The 18,656-nt window shown below is 38.8% G+C and overlaps 1 protein-coding gene across 2 annotated transcripts in view; it reads right to left on the minus strand.

The window, feature by feature from the left end:
* Nucleotides 1-4,644: 4,644 nt before the first annotated feature.
* Nucleotides 4,645-18,656, minus strand: part of twnk (twinkle mtDNA helicase) — a 52,121-nt gene continuing 38,109 nt past the window's right edge. The window contains exons 6-7 of one of the 2 annotated variants that reach the window (XM_072912699.1): nt 12,928-13,069; nt 4,645-6,215 (exon numbers count right to left, since the gene is read on the minus strand). In XM_072912699.1, coding sequence (XP_072768800.1) covers nt 5,877-6,215; nt 12,928-13,069 — 481 coding nt within the window. In that variant the 3' untranslated portion in view covers nt 4,645-5,876. The remainder of the gene's footprint in view (nt 6,216-12,927; nt 13,070-18,656) is intronic. The other variant, XM_061932004.2, reaches the window with a different exon arrangement.

Genomic DNA, 18,656 nt, shown 5'->3' on the forward strand with positions numbered 1-18,656 from the left:
CACTATTAGCCGCACCTAAAAACCACAAATTTACTCAAAAGCTGACAGTGCGGCTTATAACCCGGTGCGCTTTATATATGGATTAATATTAAGATTCATTTTCATAAAGTTTAGGTCTCGCCACTACGGTAAACAGCCGCCATCTTTTTTCCCCGTAGAAGAGGAAGTGCTTCTTCTTCTACGGTAAGCAACCGCCAAGGTAAGCACCCGCCCCCATAGAAGAAGAAGCGCGCGGGTATTACGTTTCATTTCCTTTGTGTGTTTACATCTGTAAAGACCACAAAATGGCTCCTACTAAGCGACACACTGTGGTTCTAGCTTGCCATGCTAATGGCCAGAAACTTCCACCCATGGTGATATTCAAAAGGAAGACCTTGCCAAAAGAGAACTTTCCAGCCGGCGTCATCATAAAAGCTAACTCAAAGGGATGGATGGATGAAGAAAAGATGAGCGAGTGGTTAAGGGAAGTTTAAGTTTACGCGAAGAGGCCGGGTGGCTTTTTTCACGCAGCTCCGTCCATGTTGATATACGACTCCATGCGCGCCCACATCACAGATGGTGTCAAAAAACAAGTGAAGCACACAAATACAACACTCGCCGTCATTCCGGGTGGATTAACCAAAGAACTCCAACCGCTCGATATTGGTGTCAACAAGGCATTTAAAGCACGACTGCGAACGGCGTGGGAACAATGGATGACCGAAGGCGAACACACATTCACTAAGACAGGGAGACAGCGCCGGACGACATACGCCAACATCTGCCAGTGGATCGTAAATGCCTGGGCGGATATTTCGGTCACAACTGTGGTCCGAGCTTTCCGGAAGGCAGGATTCACGGAACTGCTGGAAAAACAACAGCGACACTGACTCTGATGACTTCGACGAGACGGAGCCGGCCATTTTGGATCCCCTATTCGCCCAACTTTTTAATTCGGACACAGTAGGAGAAGAATTCGAGGGATTTATGAATGAAGAATAACTTCAGAAAGTGAGTGTTATGTTTATTTTGTGTGTTGTGACATTAACGTTCGAGCAACATTAAGTTATTGCTATTGCTCTGCACTATTTTGAATTTTACTATGTTTGTGATTGCACATTTGCACATTACCGTACATTTTGGGAGTGAACAGAGTTGTTAGAACGCTGGTTTTTAATATATTATTAAAGTTTAACTGACCTATCTGACTGTTTTTTTGACATTCCCTTTAGCGCAGTTAGATGCGGCTTATAACCCAGGGCGGCTTATAGGTGGACAAAGTTTTGAAATATGCCGTTCATTGAAGGCGCGGCTTATAACACGGGGCGGCTTATGGTGCGGAAAATACGGTAATTTAGAGTTATTTGGACACTAGGGGAACATATTCTAAGTAGCAAAGACTTAATTTAGAGTTATTTGGACACTAGGGGAACATATTCTAAGTAATAAAGACTTAATTTAGAGTTATTTGGACACTAGGGGAACATATTGTAAGTAGCAAAGACTACATTTAGAGTTATTTGGACACTAGGGGAACATATTCTAAGTAGCAAAGACTACATTTAGAGTTATTTGGACACTAGGGGAACATATTCTAAGTAATAAAGACTTAATTTAGAGTTATTTGGACACTAGGGGAACATATTCTAAGTAATAAAGACTTAATTTAGAGTTATTTGGACACGAGGGGAACATATTCTAAGTAGCAAAGACTACATTTAGAGTTATTTGGACACTAGGGGAACATATTCTAAGTAATAAAGACTTAATTTAGAGTTATTTGGACACTAGGGGAACATATTCTAAGTAGCAAAGACTACATTTAGAGTTATTTGGACACAAGGGGAACATATTCTAAATAATAAAGACTTAATTTAGAGTTATTTGGACACTAGGGGAACATATTCTAAGTAATAAAGACTTAATTTAGAGTTATTTGGACACTAGGGGAACATATTCTAAGTAGCAAAGACTACATTTAGAGTTATTTGGACACTAGGGGAACATATTCTAAGTAATAAAGACTTAATTTAGAGTTATTTGGACACTAGGGGAACATATTCTAAGTAGCAAAGACTACATTTAGAGTTATTTGGACACTAGGGGAACATATTCTAAGTAATAAAGACTTAATTTAGAGTTATTTGGAGACTAGGGGAACATATTCTAAGTAATAAAGACTTAATTTAGAGTTATTTGGACACTAGGGGAACATATTCTAAGTAACAAAGACTAAATTTAGAGTTATTTGGACACTAGGGGAATATATTCTAAGTAATAAAGACTTAATTTAGAGTTATTTGGACACTAGGGGAACATATTGTAAGTAACAAAGACTAAATTTAGAGTTATTTGGACACTAGGGGAACATATTCTAAGTAACAAAGACTACATTTAGAGTTATTTGGACACTAGGGGAACATATTCTAAGTAATAAAGACTTAATTTATAGTTATTTGGTTAGGGTTAGAGGGTTAGGCTTATAATAAGGCCATGCCGAATAAGGCATTAATAAGTACTTAATAATGACTAGTTAAGAGACAATATGTTACTAATTTGCATGTTGATAAGCAACTAATTAATGGTGAATATGTTCCCCATACTTAAGTGTTACCATGTTTTTTTTACTGGTGCATAAAATGAAGCATACATGAACATCACCTTGTTCAAAGAACAAAACCAATACAGTCCATAAACTCACAACAAATTACACACCTGCAAATCAGTCAGCTGTTGTCGTATCCTTAATACGCCGATAGGGAGAAATTTGTATTTACACGATGAGTCGGGTGTGTTTTGACCTCCGCCGAACCCCTAGGGTTCCATGGAACCCAGGTTAAGAACCACTGACCTATAAACATGTTTCTCAGCTGTGGTTGGTATGGGCCGCATTGGTAGTACACATTCCCACCACTTGTGGCAGTAATGACAATATCAAACAGAAGGAGTCTGGAGCTCAGGTCCGAAAAAAATTTCTGAAGTGCAAAAATGATGACTAAAGTGGTTTCATTTGCACTCAAATGTTTTATTGACAGTTTAGTAAAGAAACTTGTTCATGACTAATTTAGCATTGTATGTTTGTGCTAATATTTGCAGTGTATTTGTGGGACTGACTTTAAACAAACACAAAACCAAAGCACAATGTAAAGATTACGTCTGTATATACAGCAGGACTTGGGGATACTACTTTGTTTTTTGTTTAGTTTTTTAATTTAATGGATGCTCAGCCCCCTCAAAAAGATCACCATAACATGTAACAAGCTTTTAGGTAACAAAATATTGTTTGCACGACAATACAATGTAGTACAAACAACTACAGTATTTTTTATAAAGAATGTAATCAGAGTATTTATCTTGTTTTTTAATCTACCAACATACCTGCCAACTTTTGAAATCAGAAAAACCTAGTAGCCAGCGTCCAAGGGCCGCAGGCCCCGGTAGGTCCAGGACAAAGTCCTGGTGGAGGGTTCAGGCTTCGCCCCCGTCGCAAAACGATTATTAGCATTCAGACAGGTTAAAATGTTGCTAAAACCATCACTTTTCTATCAGTCACAGTGACTTTTCAAAACAAAAATATTACAGCAAAAATCATATGGGTTGATTGACATGTTTATTCTGTAAGCTAACTTCAATAGTTTGACATTATTTTGACAGTTAATGCCAGTTATCCTGTCAACCTTTCACAAGACTTCAATTTGTTCATTGAAAGTATAAACACTTTTTACAGTAAACAAATGGTAAAACAGTACTAAACAATTCCATAAAAAAAAAAATTGGTGTCATTATTAACTTTCTGTCCAAGCTTGTATAATCTACTGCCTTGTTCAATTGTAAAAAATATTCTGTGCCTAAAATTCACATTTCTATCACAATTATCATACTGTAAACATGGTAAGCTAACTTCATTAAAATTAATAGTCCTGTCAATAGCATGGAATTACAATTCAAATGTAGTTTTTTTGTAAGCCTTTCAAAAGAATTCAAAATATGAAAAATTCATGAAAATTAATTGAAGCCATCAGACACTTGAAAAGTGGCACATCACATCTCTAATGTAATCATTTGAACTTTTCAACAGAAATAGCACTGCAAAAATATTAAGGACATACTTCTGTATTTTGGTAGTTATGCTGTCAACATTTAACAAGATTTCTTCAACTTGGACTTAAAAGCATAAATAGTATAAACACTTTTAACAGTATAACAGTACTAAACAATTCCAATAGATAACATTGGTGTCATTACCTTTTTGTGGCTAAAATCCAAATTTATTCTATCAGATTGATCATACTGCAAAAATGATATAGTAACTTTATGATAAATTTACTTGAAGTGGCATAAAACACTGAAAGTGATTGTTCCTATAACCCCTTTGTTTCAAATGTTTGTTCCACTTGTGGCAGTCGGGCACCAGCATACCGTCTTTGACAACTTGAAGTGGCATAAAACACTGAAAGTGATTGTTCCTATAACCCCTTTGTTTTAAATGTTTTATGCCACTTCAAGTTGTCAAAGACGTGCTGTGAAATACAGCCGACAGGATTGCGCACCAAACACGAAGCAAGGCCAAAGCGCATGCATGGTGTAGGAGAACAAAGGACTTCTTTCATTTAAGGTTTGTGATAAACCATCAAACTCATTCGTTAAAAGGACTCTATAGTAATATAAAGTGAGTTTTTCTGGACATTATCATGCAAGAAAAGTTTATTTTTGGGACCGCGATCACCGCGTAATGATTTTTAAAGGTTGCATTACAAACATTTAACTGTCCCATGTGATCAGCCAGTGCGATTGGAAGTCCATGCTCAATTATTGCCTCCGTAAATAAAACTTCGGCATTTATCACATCCAAAGAATCTGTTTGGGCGACGAAAAACGTTGAAAGTTTTCCACTTGTATCGCTAGCAACGGCATTAGACTTGTGTTTTTTTGTCCCAACGTGGTCTTTTACATCGCTAATTCCTCCATGTCCGATCGAAAAATCTTGTCTGCACAAGGTGCAATTCGCGTAGTTTTCACCCTTTTTTTTTTTTTAAATTAATGAAAAAACATATTTTTTATCACTGCAACCGTAACCCGGAATAGGTTGATGAAAACCGTACTAATTACGGGAAAACCGGAGTAGTTGGCAGGTATGTACCAAAAATAGCAAGCAGTGAAAATGTGCCAAACATGAATAAGTGTGGGCAGTGTGTAGCATTTTTCTCATCATGCTTTGTAATCATTTTGAATTTGATATGGTGAATGGATGCTTTTTAAAAAAAATATCCACAAAGTTCAATGACCATGTCTGTTGACATTTTGTGTCGGTTGGATTATTTTTATTTATTTTTTACACCATGACTAGGGAAGGTTGTTTGCATTGGCTCACATTAATAAATGCAGGAAAAAATAATTTTGTCCACTAGATGGCGACAAAAACGCAACATCAAAAAGGTTAGACTTGTAAAATGAATGCAAGATTCCTTATTAAACTGGCGGGCCACTTTGAGGACGTCGGCCACGGGCCATAGTTTGGACACCCCTGACAGGGTTCACTGGAACATTGTAGAAATTAAATGAAACAAACTAAACTGCAAAAATAGAGCAAAAATTAAATGTAAAGAGAAAAAATAGTTAACTTTTTGTCTTTAAATACATATTTTGCTTTAGCCTTTTTATAAATTGAAAAAAAAGATATAAGTATCCACGTAATGATTTTTCAGTGCTTGTTGAGATAAGGTTGAGGTCAGTGGCACAAACTGCCCCCTGCTGGCCAGCAATGACCACAGCCTCCATACCAAAGTGTTCATTAAAAAGTGTAGAAAATGTTTCAGGGATCACATTATTATTATTATGGGGATTATGGAGTCAGTAGTAAATGTTGAAATGATCACGGAGAACTTGCCCATCAATCTTTAATTACCTTTCTTCTCTGTTGGAGGGTTCTTGGCAGGTTGTGATGACTTTTTGGCAGACTTCTCCCGTTTGACGACCTCCTTCTTCGGGGACGCCTCGTCGCCTTGCTCGTCCTCGCCCTCACCCTCGCCCTCCTCTGGCTTGGCGGCCACCTTCCTCAGCTTGTGTTTGCCCTTGATGGGCGGCGAGAAGGTGAGCGAGGACTTGAGGAAGTCCAGGGGGAAGATGCCCACGTCGCCGTCAAAGCGGTTCTTGGTCACCTGCAGGGAGCGGCGGCCGGGACAGGTGACCAGCTTCTTCTCCTGCAGGATGAGCACATTGTCCGCCTCTTGGCTGGCCTGTCTCGCACACAACAAAACAAGCGCCCAATTTTGTAGGCGTGCAAAAGTACTCACTGTCATTCTCTACTTCCTTTCTGATTGGTCACTTTAAACCAGACTGTCCAAAGTACGGCCCAAGGCTCGTTCGAAAAATGCCATGGAAAAAAAACCCACCAAAAAAATAGGAATAAAAGGAGCAAAGTAGCGAAATTTAACAGGAACAAGTTTTATGTTGAGTATAATAAGATCAATGTCGTTATAAATTATTGACTTATTCAAGGCTCCAATTATTTCACATCAAACATTACATTTTGATATATTTTGAGGGGAAATATTGCATATGATTTGCCTGAGAAGCTGGACAGGACAAAAAAATATATATATATTACAATGAACAACGTTTTCATTGACAAAAAACAAATAGAAAACATTAAAAAAAACATAATCGACAGACAGACAGATATGTGTATATATATATATATATATATATATATATATACACACACACACACACACACATACATACATACATACATACATACATATATATATATATATATATATACACACATACATACATACATATACGGTGTATATATATATATATATATATATATACATATACACACATACATACATACATATATATATATACATACACATATATATATATATATATATATATATATATATATATATATATATACATACACATATATATATATATATATATATATATATATATATATATATATATATATATATATCATACTTGCCAACCTTGAGACCTCTGATTTTGGGAGGTGGGGGCGTGGTCGAGGGTGGGGCGGGGCGTGGTTGGGGGCGTGGTTAAGAGGGGAGGAGTATATTGACAGCTAGAATTCACCAAGTCAAGTATTTCATACATATATATATATATATATATATATATATATATATATATATATATATACCGTATATATAGATATCTACATACTGAAAATATGCAAACAAACTGTGTTTAGATAATTGATACTTCAAACTTGCATAAATAAATATTAAGGAATATAACATAACTTGGCTTCTGAGAGCTTCAAAATGTAATGAATAAAATGCTAAAGTTGTTGATAAACAAGCAATTATTTTAATAATTAAATATGGTCACTTTAAATGAATTATTATGATAATTTAAAATCAATTATTTCAAATATGTTTATTTTAATGTATAATTCTATGGCTGGATGTAATAAGGAGTCACGAAAAAATACAAATAAAAATACAATTAATTTTGATGTTTTTAGCAAAATATAGTAAAAATGTATTTAGTTTTGTTTTGTTTTTTATTAATAAATATATTTATTTTTAGGGAAGATAAACATAATAATACAATTTATCTCTAGTCTGGATGATTTAGTTCTTGTCACCCTGTTGTCCTCCCGTCATGAAAAAAGGCTGTCCTCACTCAGGTCCGCATGGAGCTGGAGAGGGCGCGGCTTCCCGCTCCGGCTGAAAATCGGGACATTTTCGGGAGAATATTTGTTCCGGGAGGTTTTCAGGAGAGGCGCTGAATTTCGGGAGTCTCCCGGAAAATTCGGGAGGGTTGGAAAGTATGATATATATATATATATATATATATATATATACGGTATATATATACACACATATACATACATATATATACATATACATACATACCGTATTTTCCGCACTATTAGCCGCACCTAAAAACCACAAATTTACTCAAAAGCTGACAGTGCGGCTTATAACCCGGTGCGCTTTATATATGGATTAATATTAAGATTCATTTTCATAAAGTTTCGGTCTCGCAACTACGGTAAACAGCCGCCATCTTTTTTCCCCGTAGAAGAGGAAGTGCTTCTTCTTCTACGCAAGCACCCGCCAAGGTAAGCACCCGCCCCCATAGAACAGGAAGCGCTTCTTCTTCTACTGTAAGCAACCACCCGCCCCGGTAGAAGAAGAAGAAGCGCGCGGATATTACGTTTCATTTCCTTTGTGTGTTTACATCTGTAAAGACCACAAAATGGCTCCTACTAAGCGACAAGGATCCGGTTCATGAAAAGACGCAATCTCTCCATCCGCACACGGATTACTATTTCACAGCAACTGATATTCCTGTGAACCGCACTGTGGATACAACGGGAGCACGTACGGTGAATATTCGCACCACAGGGAATGAGAAGTCATCCTTCACTGTGGTTCTAGCTTGCCATGCTAATGGCCAGAAACTTCCACCCATGGTGATATTCAAAAGGAAGACTTTGCCAAAAGAGACCTTTCCAGCCGGCGTCATCATAAAAGCTAACTCGAAGGGATGGATGAAGAAAAGATGAGCGAGTGGTTAAGGTAAGTTTAAGTTTACGCGGAGAGGCCGGGTGGCTTTTTTCACGCAGCTCCGTCCATGTTGATATACGACTCCATGCGCGCCCACATCACGCTGGTTTTAATATATTATTAAAGTTTGACTGACCTATTTGACTGTTTTTTTGACATTCCTTTAGCGCAGTTAGATGCGGCTTACAACACGGGGCGGCTTATAGGTGGACAAAGTTTTGAAATATGCCGTTCATTGACGGCGCGGCTTATAACCCAGGGCGCCTTATGGTGCGGAAAATACGGTACACACACACACACACACACACACACACACACACACACACACACACACACACACACACACACACACACACACACACACACACACACACACACACACACACACACACACACACACACACACACACACACACACACACACACACACACACACACACACACACACACACACACACACACAACAATGTTTTCTTTGACAAAAAGGGATATAAAATTAACAAATAAAACATTTTTATAAATTTATAATCGACAGATCGATCTGAAGTTGCTGTAAAGACTTAAGTGTTGAAAGACTTATTTTTTTTAAACATTTTTATGAGCGGGATCCTTTAGAATTTTAATAACATTTATTTTTTAAAACAAACAAAAATAATGATGAATCAATGGTGTTATGAACGATTGAAGGCTCCATCCAATTAGTTTCCTTTTTTGGGAAAAATATTGCATATTTTGTGTTTGCCATATAAAGTTTTAAATTGTCAAACAAAAGTTTGACAAAATAGGGCATACAACAACCAAAATAAGAATCTAGAAACATAAGAAGCAAAAAAATAAAATAAAAAAACAATCATGAGTAACAAATTTGCTGATTGTTCTGTTTAAAAAGTACAAAATTAACTTAAAATGCTAAAACAAAACATTGAAATGGTATTGTTAGCATGTTAACATGTAAGCTGGCATACTTTTTAAGTTGGCACTTAAAATCCATGATTATTAGGTTTAAAAAGTACAAAATGAGCTAAAATGCGAGCACAAAACATTAGCATATTATTGTTAGCATGTTAATGTTAGCATGTTAACATGTAAACAGCTTGCATAACTTTAAATTGGCATTGAATAACTAAAATCCATGATTATTCAGTTCGAAACATACAAAATTAACTAAAATGCTAGCACAATACATTAGCAGGTATTGTTAGCATGTTAATGTTAGCATGTAAACGTGAACAGCTGGCATACTTTTAAGTTGGCGCTGAGTAACGAAATTCATGATTGTTCAGTTTAAAAAGTACAACATTTGCTAATATGCTAGTACAAAACATTGAAATAATATTGTTAGCATGTTAATGTTAGCATGTTAACATGTGAACAGCTGGCAATCTTTTAAGTTGGCACTGAGTAACAAAATCCATCATTATAAGGTTGAAAAAGTACACAATTAGCTAAAATAGTAGCACAAAACATTGAAATAACATTGTTAGCACGTAAACAATTGAACAGCCAGCATACTTCTAAGATGGCGCCGAGTAATGAAATCCATGATTATTAGATTCAACAGCATGAGATTAGCTAAATTGCTAGCATAAAACGCTAAGAATTATCATCACACTTCAACATCTCTACCATATAAAAACTGCCTTTTTGCCAGGTCAGCATTACAAGTAAAATTAAAGCTGCAAGCAGCATTGGTCGGGCCCGCATATTTGGCAGGTGCTAGTCCTGAATGTCCCAATACTTTTGTCCAGTGATAGTCATAAGTGTCCCAATACTTTTGTCTACTTTTAGTCTGAAGTGTCCCAAGACTTTTGTCTAGTGTACCTACCTTGTCTGCATTGTGTGGGCACGTTGGTGCTTCCTGCTTTTAAGCAGCCATCTTAAAAAAACAGCAGCGCAGCAGCATCAGCGCAGCGGGTCTTTGAAGGGTCATAAAATCAAAACCGGAGCAGTTAGAAAAAAAGCGCTTCTGTCATTGTAATCACAAGGGTTCAATCTCTCTCCTGTGTTAGTTTGAAGGCGAAACGACAAACGCGCTCAGAGGAGATAGTTTTTGAAGGAAGGTGACCGGTTTTTACAAAAAAATTGTTTTGAAGGGGGAATAGCAAACTTCCTGTTGATTTTTGCTGGGGGTTGTCAATTTATGAAATGTAGGTCTAAGTGAGACCTACATAGAGGTTTTTGTTTCATGTCTCTCCGACCTTCCGAGTGGGAGTTACAGGCAGTTTTGTCATTTTTTTCTTCAGAGGAGCAGTTTTTTTTTGCGTTTTATTAAAAAATTGCAGTAGAGCGCAATTTTGAGATTTGAGGTTAGGTTTTTTTTTAGATCGCAATGTTTGCCAGTCCTGATGTGTGCGTTCAGTTTGGTGAGTTTTGAAGCATGTTAAGGGGGTCAAAATACAGCTCAAAGAGGCAAAAATGACTGTTTTTAGTACTTTTTGTCTTGAAGGGGGAATTGCCAGCTTCCTGTAGATTTTTGCCCGAGGAAATTAATTAAGGAAAAGTAGGTCTAAGTGAGACCTACATATAGGTTTTTGTTTCATGTCTCTATGACATTCCTACTGGGAGTTAGAGGCAGTTTTATTTCTAGGGGGCGCTAGAGCGCAATTTTGAATTTTGGGGTTTGGTTTTTTCATTAATAGGCAATTTTTGGAGGTCCTGATGTGTGTGTTAAATTTGGTGAGTTTTGAAGTATGTTAAGGGGGTCAAATTACAGCGCAAAGCTGCAAAGTGCGGAAGAATAATAATAAAGAATTAAAGCTGCAAGCAGCGATGGACGGGACCGACTTTGACGGCACATAAAATCCAAACCGGAGCAGTAATTAAAACTTTTTCGTCAACTTTTAATCAGAAGGGTTCAATCTCTCTCCTGTGCTAGTTTGAAGCCAACACGACAAACGTGATCAGAGGAGATAATGTTTGAAAAAAGGTGACCAGTTTTTACAAAACTTTTGTTTTGAAGGGGGAATTGCAAACTTCCTGTTGATTTTTGCTGGGGTTTGTCAATTTATGAAATGTAGGTCTAAGTGAGACCTACATAGAGGTTTTTGTTTCATGTCTTTAAGACATTCCTACTGGAAGTTACGGGCAGTTTTGTCTGAGTTTTCTTCCTAGGAGCAGTTGTGTCTGTGCTTTCTTCCTAGGGGGCGCTAGAGCGCAATTATGAGTTTTGGGGTTGTTGTTTTTTTTTATTAGATCACAGTTTTCGCCAGTCCTGATGTGTGTGTCCAGTTTGGTGAGTTTTGAAGCATGTTAAGGGGGTCAAATTACAGCTCAAAGAGGCAAAGGTGACTGTTTTTACAAAACCTTTATTTTGAAGGGGGAATTGCCAACTTCCTGTTGATTTTTGCTGAAGGATGTCAATGTATGAAATTTAGGTCTAAATCAGACCTACATAGAGGTTTTTGTTTCATTCCTAACAGAAGTAACAAGCAGTTTTGTCTGTTTTTTATCCCTAGAGGGCGCTAGAGCGCAATTTTGAGTTTTGGGGTTTGGTTTTTTTTTTTATTAGATGGCAATTTTCGCCAGTCCTGGTGTGTGTGTCAAATATGGTGAGTTTTGAAGCATGTTAAGGGGGTCAAATTACAGCTCAAAGAGGCGGCGGAATAATAATAATAAAACCTTACAATTTCAATAGGGTCCTCTGTCCCAAAGGGACATTGCGGTCCCTAACTAGGTCTAAGTCAGACCTACATAGAGGTTTTTGTTTCATGTCTCTCCGACCTTCCTAGTGGGAGTTACAGGCAGTCTGTTTTTTTTTTTTCCTAGGGGGCACTAGAGCGCAATTTTGATTTTTGCGGTTCGTTTTTTTTATTAAAAGACAATTTTCGCAGGTCCTGATGTGTGGGTCAAATATGGTGAGTTTTGAAGCATGTTAAGTGGGTCAAATTAGTGCTCAAAGAGGCGGCGGAAGAAAAATAAAGAATAATAATAAAACTTTAGAAATTCAATAGGTCCTTATGTCCCATTGCATAAGGACTCCCTTTGGGAGTCCTTTTGCAATGGGCCATGCGGGCCCTAATAAAACCTTACAAATTCAATAGGTCCTTATGTCCCATTGCATAAGGACTCCCTTTGGGAGTCCTTATGCAATGGGCCATGCGGGCCCCAACTATGTTCCTAATTGTCTTAAATAGGATAAATACATATATAAATAGGAAGTGTATATACTACATTACCCAGAAGGCTTAGTGCTGCAGATGGGAACAGGAAGTAGGTCTGATCTACAATTGATCGATAAAGAGTTGATATATGGTTCTCTCTGGTTGATGTTTAAAGTGACCAACCAGGTGGGTTAGGGTTTGCCAACCAGACGGGTTAGGGTTTGCCAACCAGGTGGGTTAGGGTTTGCCAAGTGGCAAAAGTGAGGAAGTTAGAAGAGAAAGCGCCATGGCGCTCGCACCTTAGCCGACCCAAAAATGGATGCGGTCTGCAGCTCGCGGTCGTCCTCCTCCTTCCTGGGGTGGATGATGAGCGTGACGTGGCAGCTGGAGTTGGTGGCAAACTTCCTGAAGGCGGCGATGATGTGGTCCTGCACGGCGAACCTGGAGCATGAACACAAAACCTCTCCATGTAACCAAAAGTCAATAGACTGAAAGACAACGTGGAAAAGAACATTCCAGAAATGAAATGCCATCAAAAGGCCGGGAAATATATCACATCCATGATTAAGTTGCGCAGTGGAACCTCCATTTTAGAACCCATCTTTTTGACTTAGGAACTATTAGATGGAGCCAAGTGTGACTCGTGTGCGATTGATTCATTCATCCATTTTGTGCCCCGCTGGCAGCCGTTTTGTGCTTGCTGGTATTGAAGAGATGGATGAAGCTGGCTTCCTGCCACAGAACAGACTTTTTTGCAAAAACATGCCAAAGCAGACTTCATACCTGCCAACTTTTGAAATCAGAAAAACCTAGTAGCCAGGGTCCAAGGGCCGCAGGCCCCGGTAGGTCCAGGACAAAGTCCTGGTGGAGGGTTCAGGGCTTCGCCCCCCGACGCAATATGATTATTAGCATTCAGACAGGTTAAAATGTTGCTAAAACCATCACTTTTCTATCAGTCACAGTGACTTTTCAAAACAAAAATATTACAGCAAAAATCATATGGGTTGATTGACATGTTTATTCTGTAAGCTAACTTCAATAGTTTGAAATTATTTTGACAGTTAATGCCAGTTATCCTGTCAACCTTTCACAAGACTTCAATTTGTTCATTGAAAGTATAAACACTTTTTACAGTAAACAAATGGTAAAACAGTACTAAATATTTCCATTAAAAAAAAATTGGTGTCATTATTAACTTTCTGTCCAAGCTTGTATAATCTACTGCCTTGTTCAATTGTAAAAAATATTCTGTGCCTAAAATTCACATTTCTATCACAATTATCATACTGTAAACATGGTAAGATAACTTCATTAAAATTAATAGTCCTGTCAATAGCATGGAATTACAATTCAAATGTAGTTTTTTTGTAAGCCTTTCAAAAGAATTCAAAATATGAACAATCAATGAAAATTAATTTAAGCCATCAGACACTTGAAAAGTGGCACATCACATCTCTAATGTAATCATTTGAACTTTTCAACAGAAATAGCACTGCAAAAATATTAAGGACATACTTCTGTATTTTGGTAGTTATGCTGTCAACATTTAACAAGATTTCTTCAACTTGGACTTGAAAGCATAAATAGTATAAACACTTTTAACAGTATAACAGTACTAAACAATTCCAATAGATAACATTGGTGTCATTACCTTTTTGTGGCTAAAATCCAAATGTATTCTATCAGATTGATCATACTGCAAAAATGATATGGTAACTTTATGATAAGTTTACTTGAAGTGGCATAAAACACTGAAAGTGATTGTTCCTATAACCCCTTTGTTTCAAATGTTTGTTCCACTTGTGGCAGTCGGGCACCAGCATACCGTCTTTGACAACTTGAAGTGGCATAAAACACTGAAAGTGATTGTTCCTATAACCCCTTTGTTTTAAATGTTTTATGCCACTTCAAGTTGTCAAAGACGTGCTGTGAAATACAGCCGACAGGATTGCGCACCAAACACGAAGCAAGGCCAAAGCGCATGCATGGTGCAGGAGAACAAAGGACTTCTTTCATTTAAGGTTTGTGATAAACCATCAAACTCATTCGTTAAAAGGACTCTATAGTAATATAAAGCGAGTTTTTCTGGACATTATCATGCAAGAAAAGTTTATTTTTGGGACCGCAATCACCGCGTAATGATTTTTAAAGGTTGCATTACAAACATTTAACTGTCCCATGTGATCAGCCAGTGCGATTGGAAGTCCATGCTCAATTATTGCCTCCGTAAATAAAACTTCGGCATTTATCACATCCAAAGAATCTGTTTGGGCGACGAAAAACGTTGAAAGTTTTCCACTTGTATCGCTAGCAACGGCATTAGACTTGTGTTTTTTTGTCCCAACGTGGTCTTTTCGATCGTGTCCGATCGAAAAATCTTGTCTGCACAAGGTGCAATTTGCGTAGTTTTCACCCTTTTTTTTTTTTAATTAATGAAAAACCGTATTTTTTATCACTGCAACCGTAACCCGGAATAGGTTGATGAAAACCGTGCTAATTACGGGAAAACCGGAGTAGTTGGCAGGTATGAGACTTCCATCACAACTAAAGTTGCAGAATTCCGGGAATATTCAAAGTTGGAAACTTTCCATGGGAATTAACGGGAATAAACATTGAATGCAACATGCTAGATCTTGCAGCATGATTATTAGCTAAAACAACCTGATTTCATGCAAATTCAGTAGAATTTCAACCCTGCACTGTGCATTCCTCCATCACATGTGCAGATAATGGCCAGCATGCTACACACTACAGCAGGGCTATTGAGGCCACACTAGTATTTGAGCACAAGGACTTCATCCAGTCTGGGTTCGGAGGTTGCCAGGAGAACGCTACATTTCGGACTGCATCGTGCCGAGTGTGAAATTTGGTGGAGGAGGAATTATGGTGTGGGCTTGGCTTTTCCGGAGTTGGGCTTGGCCCCTTAGTTCCAGTGAAAGGAACTTTGAATGCTCCAGGATTTGGGACAATTCCATGGGATGGCACTTCAAGTGCATATGTGAGTAAAGGCAGGTGGCCAAATACTTTTGGCAATATAGTGTACCGTATTTTCCGCACTATTAGCCGCACCTAAAAACCACAAATTTACTCAAAAGCTGACAGTGCGGCTTATAACCCGTTGCGCTTTATATATGGATTAATATTAAGATTCATTTTCATAAAGTTTCGGTCTCGCAACTACGGTAAACAGCCGCCATCTTTTTTCCCCGTAGAAGAGGAAGTGCTTCTTCTTCTACGCAAGCAACCGCCAAGGTAAGCACCCGCCCCCATAGAACAGGAAGCGCTTCTTCTTCTACTGTAAGCAACCACCCGCCCCCGTAGAAGAAGAAGAAGCGTGCGGATATTACGTTTCATTTCCTTTGTGTGTTTACATCTGTAAAGACCACAAAATGGCTCCTACTAAGCGACAGGTTTCCGGTTCATGAAAAGACGCAATCTCTCCATCCGCACACGGACTACTATTTCACAGCAACTGCCTAAAGACTTTCAAGAAAAGCTGGCTACTTTCCGTGCATATTGTAAAAACAAGATAGCTGAAAAAAAGATCCGGCCAGAGAACATTATCAACATGGACGAGGTTCCACTGACTTTTGATATTCCTGTGAACCGCACTGTGGATACAACGGGAGCACGTACGGTGAATATTCGCACCACAGGGAATGAGAAGTCATCCTTCACTGTGGTTCTAGCTTGCCATGCTAATGGCCAGAAACTTCCACCCATGGTGATATTCAAAAGGAAGACCTTGCCAAAAGAGACCTTTCCAGCCGGCGTCATCATAAAAGCTAACTCGAAGGGATGGATGGATGAAGAAAAGATGAGCGAGCCGTTAAGGGAAGTTTACGCGAAGAGGCCGGGTGGCTTTTTTCACGCAGCTCCGTCCATGTTGATATACGACTCCATGCGCGCCCACATCACGCTGGTTTTTAATATATTATTAAAGTTTGACTGACCTATCTGACTGTTTTTTTGACATTCCTTTAGCGCAGTTAGATGCGGCTTATAACACGGGGCGGCTTATAGGTGGACAAAGTTTTGAAATATGCCGTTCATTGAAGGCGCGGCTTTTAACCCAGGGCGGCTTATGGTGCGGAAAATACGGTATATTGATGACGGATTTGACCTTTTTCAAAGGTTTATTATTGTCGCAATATGGTTGGTAAAGTGAAGGATTTTGGGGATTTCTGTTGGATTGTGAGGGCACCAAAAGAGACTTGTGTGTGTAGGACAGTTGAGCTGTTGATGCGACTGTGTATTGTTCTTGTTTGCGGATGACTCGGCCCTGCTGGTATCAGACAAGGACAAGTCACAGGTGGAGAAAATCCTCAGTGCGGAACTCTGTAGAACTTGCACCTGGCTCGCTGACAACAAGCTATCCATACACTTGGCTAAAACTGAATCCATCCTGTTTGGGTCCCACATCAACCTTAAGAAAGTCACTATAAAAGTGGGTGACATTGTTATCACCAGGAAAGATGAGGTCACCTACCTAGGTTCCATTCTAGAGGCTAATCTTTCCTGTGATAAAATGGCAACCAAGGTCATCCAAAAGGTCAACCAACGAACAAGATTTCTCTATAGAATCTCCTCTCTGGTCAACAAAAGCACCATGAAGATTCTAGCGGGAACTCTCGTTCAACCCTTTTTCCATTACGCATGCACCTCCTGGTACCCTAGCACCTCCAAAACCCTCAAATCTAGACTCCAAACATCCCAGAACAAGCTAGTCAGATTACTTCTAGACCTCCACCCCAGATCACACCTCACTCCTACCCACTTCTCCAAAGTGGGCTGGCTCAGGGTGGAGGACAGAGTCAAACAACTTGCACTGAGCCTGGTCTATAAAATCCGCTACACCTCCCTGATACCGAAGTACATGTCAAACTACTTCCTTAACGTAAATGACCGCCATAACCACAACACCAGGGGGAGCTCCACTAACCACGTTAAACCCAGATTCTCATCTAACAAAGGTCTTAACTCATTCTCTTTCTATGCCACATCAATGTGGAATGCACTCCCAACAGGTATAAAAGAAAGTGCATCTCTATCCTCCTTCAAAAACGCAATAAAAGTTCACCTCCAGGCAACTACAACCCTAAACTAACACCCTCCCCGGATTGCTCTCTCTCTCTCTCTCTCTCTCTGACCTACACTGTTCCAATATCCATTTCTCTGTTCTCAATTGTTGATGACTGATGATAACAACCAAACCTAACTCCCCCCGCCCCCTCCACACCCCGGATTGTAAATAATGTAAATAATTCAATGTGATTATCTTGTGTGATGACTGTATTATGATGATAGTATATATCTGATAGTATATATCTGAATCATGAATCAATTTAAGTGGACCCCGACTTAAACAAGTTGAAAAACTTATTGGGGTGTTACCATTTAGTGGTCAATTGTACGGAATATGTACTTCACTGTGCAACCTACTAATAAAAGTCTCAATCAATCAATCAAGCTTGTAGTCGTCGTCGTTGTTTTAGCTTGTTACCTCCTTGTTATGTTTGTGTGATATACAGCACTGTATAGCACTTTATATTGTGTACAAAACTTCACTAAATAGGGACTTCTGTCCAGGATGCCCTAATCATGCATTATTCACAATTACATTGTTTCTTATGGAGAAATTAGTTTCAATATACAAACTTTTTGATTTGTGAACCCTGTACAAGAACCAATTAAGTTTGTAAAGGGAGGTTCCACTGCATTGCTGACACTAAAAGTAAGTTTGGGGGAGGGCGTGGCCTGCGGGCCTGCCGCGGAACGGGGTGTGCCGGGACCGGCCTCGAAGACAGCGACAGCTGAGTGGATGGCCCAGGTGGGCCTTGTTATCTAATCAGCTGTCGCCTTTATTAGCAGCAGCCGGGATGAGACACGTTGTTGGAGCTGGAGTGGGAGCCAGAGAGACAGAGAGAGACACGAACGCAGAAAGGACAGTTTGCTGGAAAGCAAAACCTTTGCATCATTTGTATAGAAATAAAACAGTGTTGTAACTAGTGATGGGTTGATGAGGCGT

This window comes from Nerophis lumbriciformis, linkage group LG39 (assembly GCF_033978685.3).
Source record: "Nerophis lumbriciformis linkage group LG39, RoL_Nlum_v2.1, whole genome shotgun sequence".
NCBI classification, from domain to species: Eukaryota; Metazoa; Chordata; class Actinopteri; order Syngnathiformes; family Syngnathidae; genus Nerophis; species Nerophis lumbriciformis.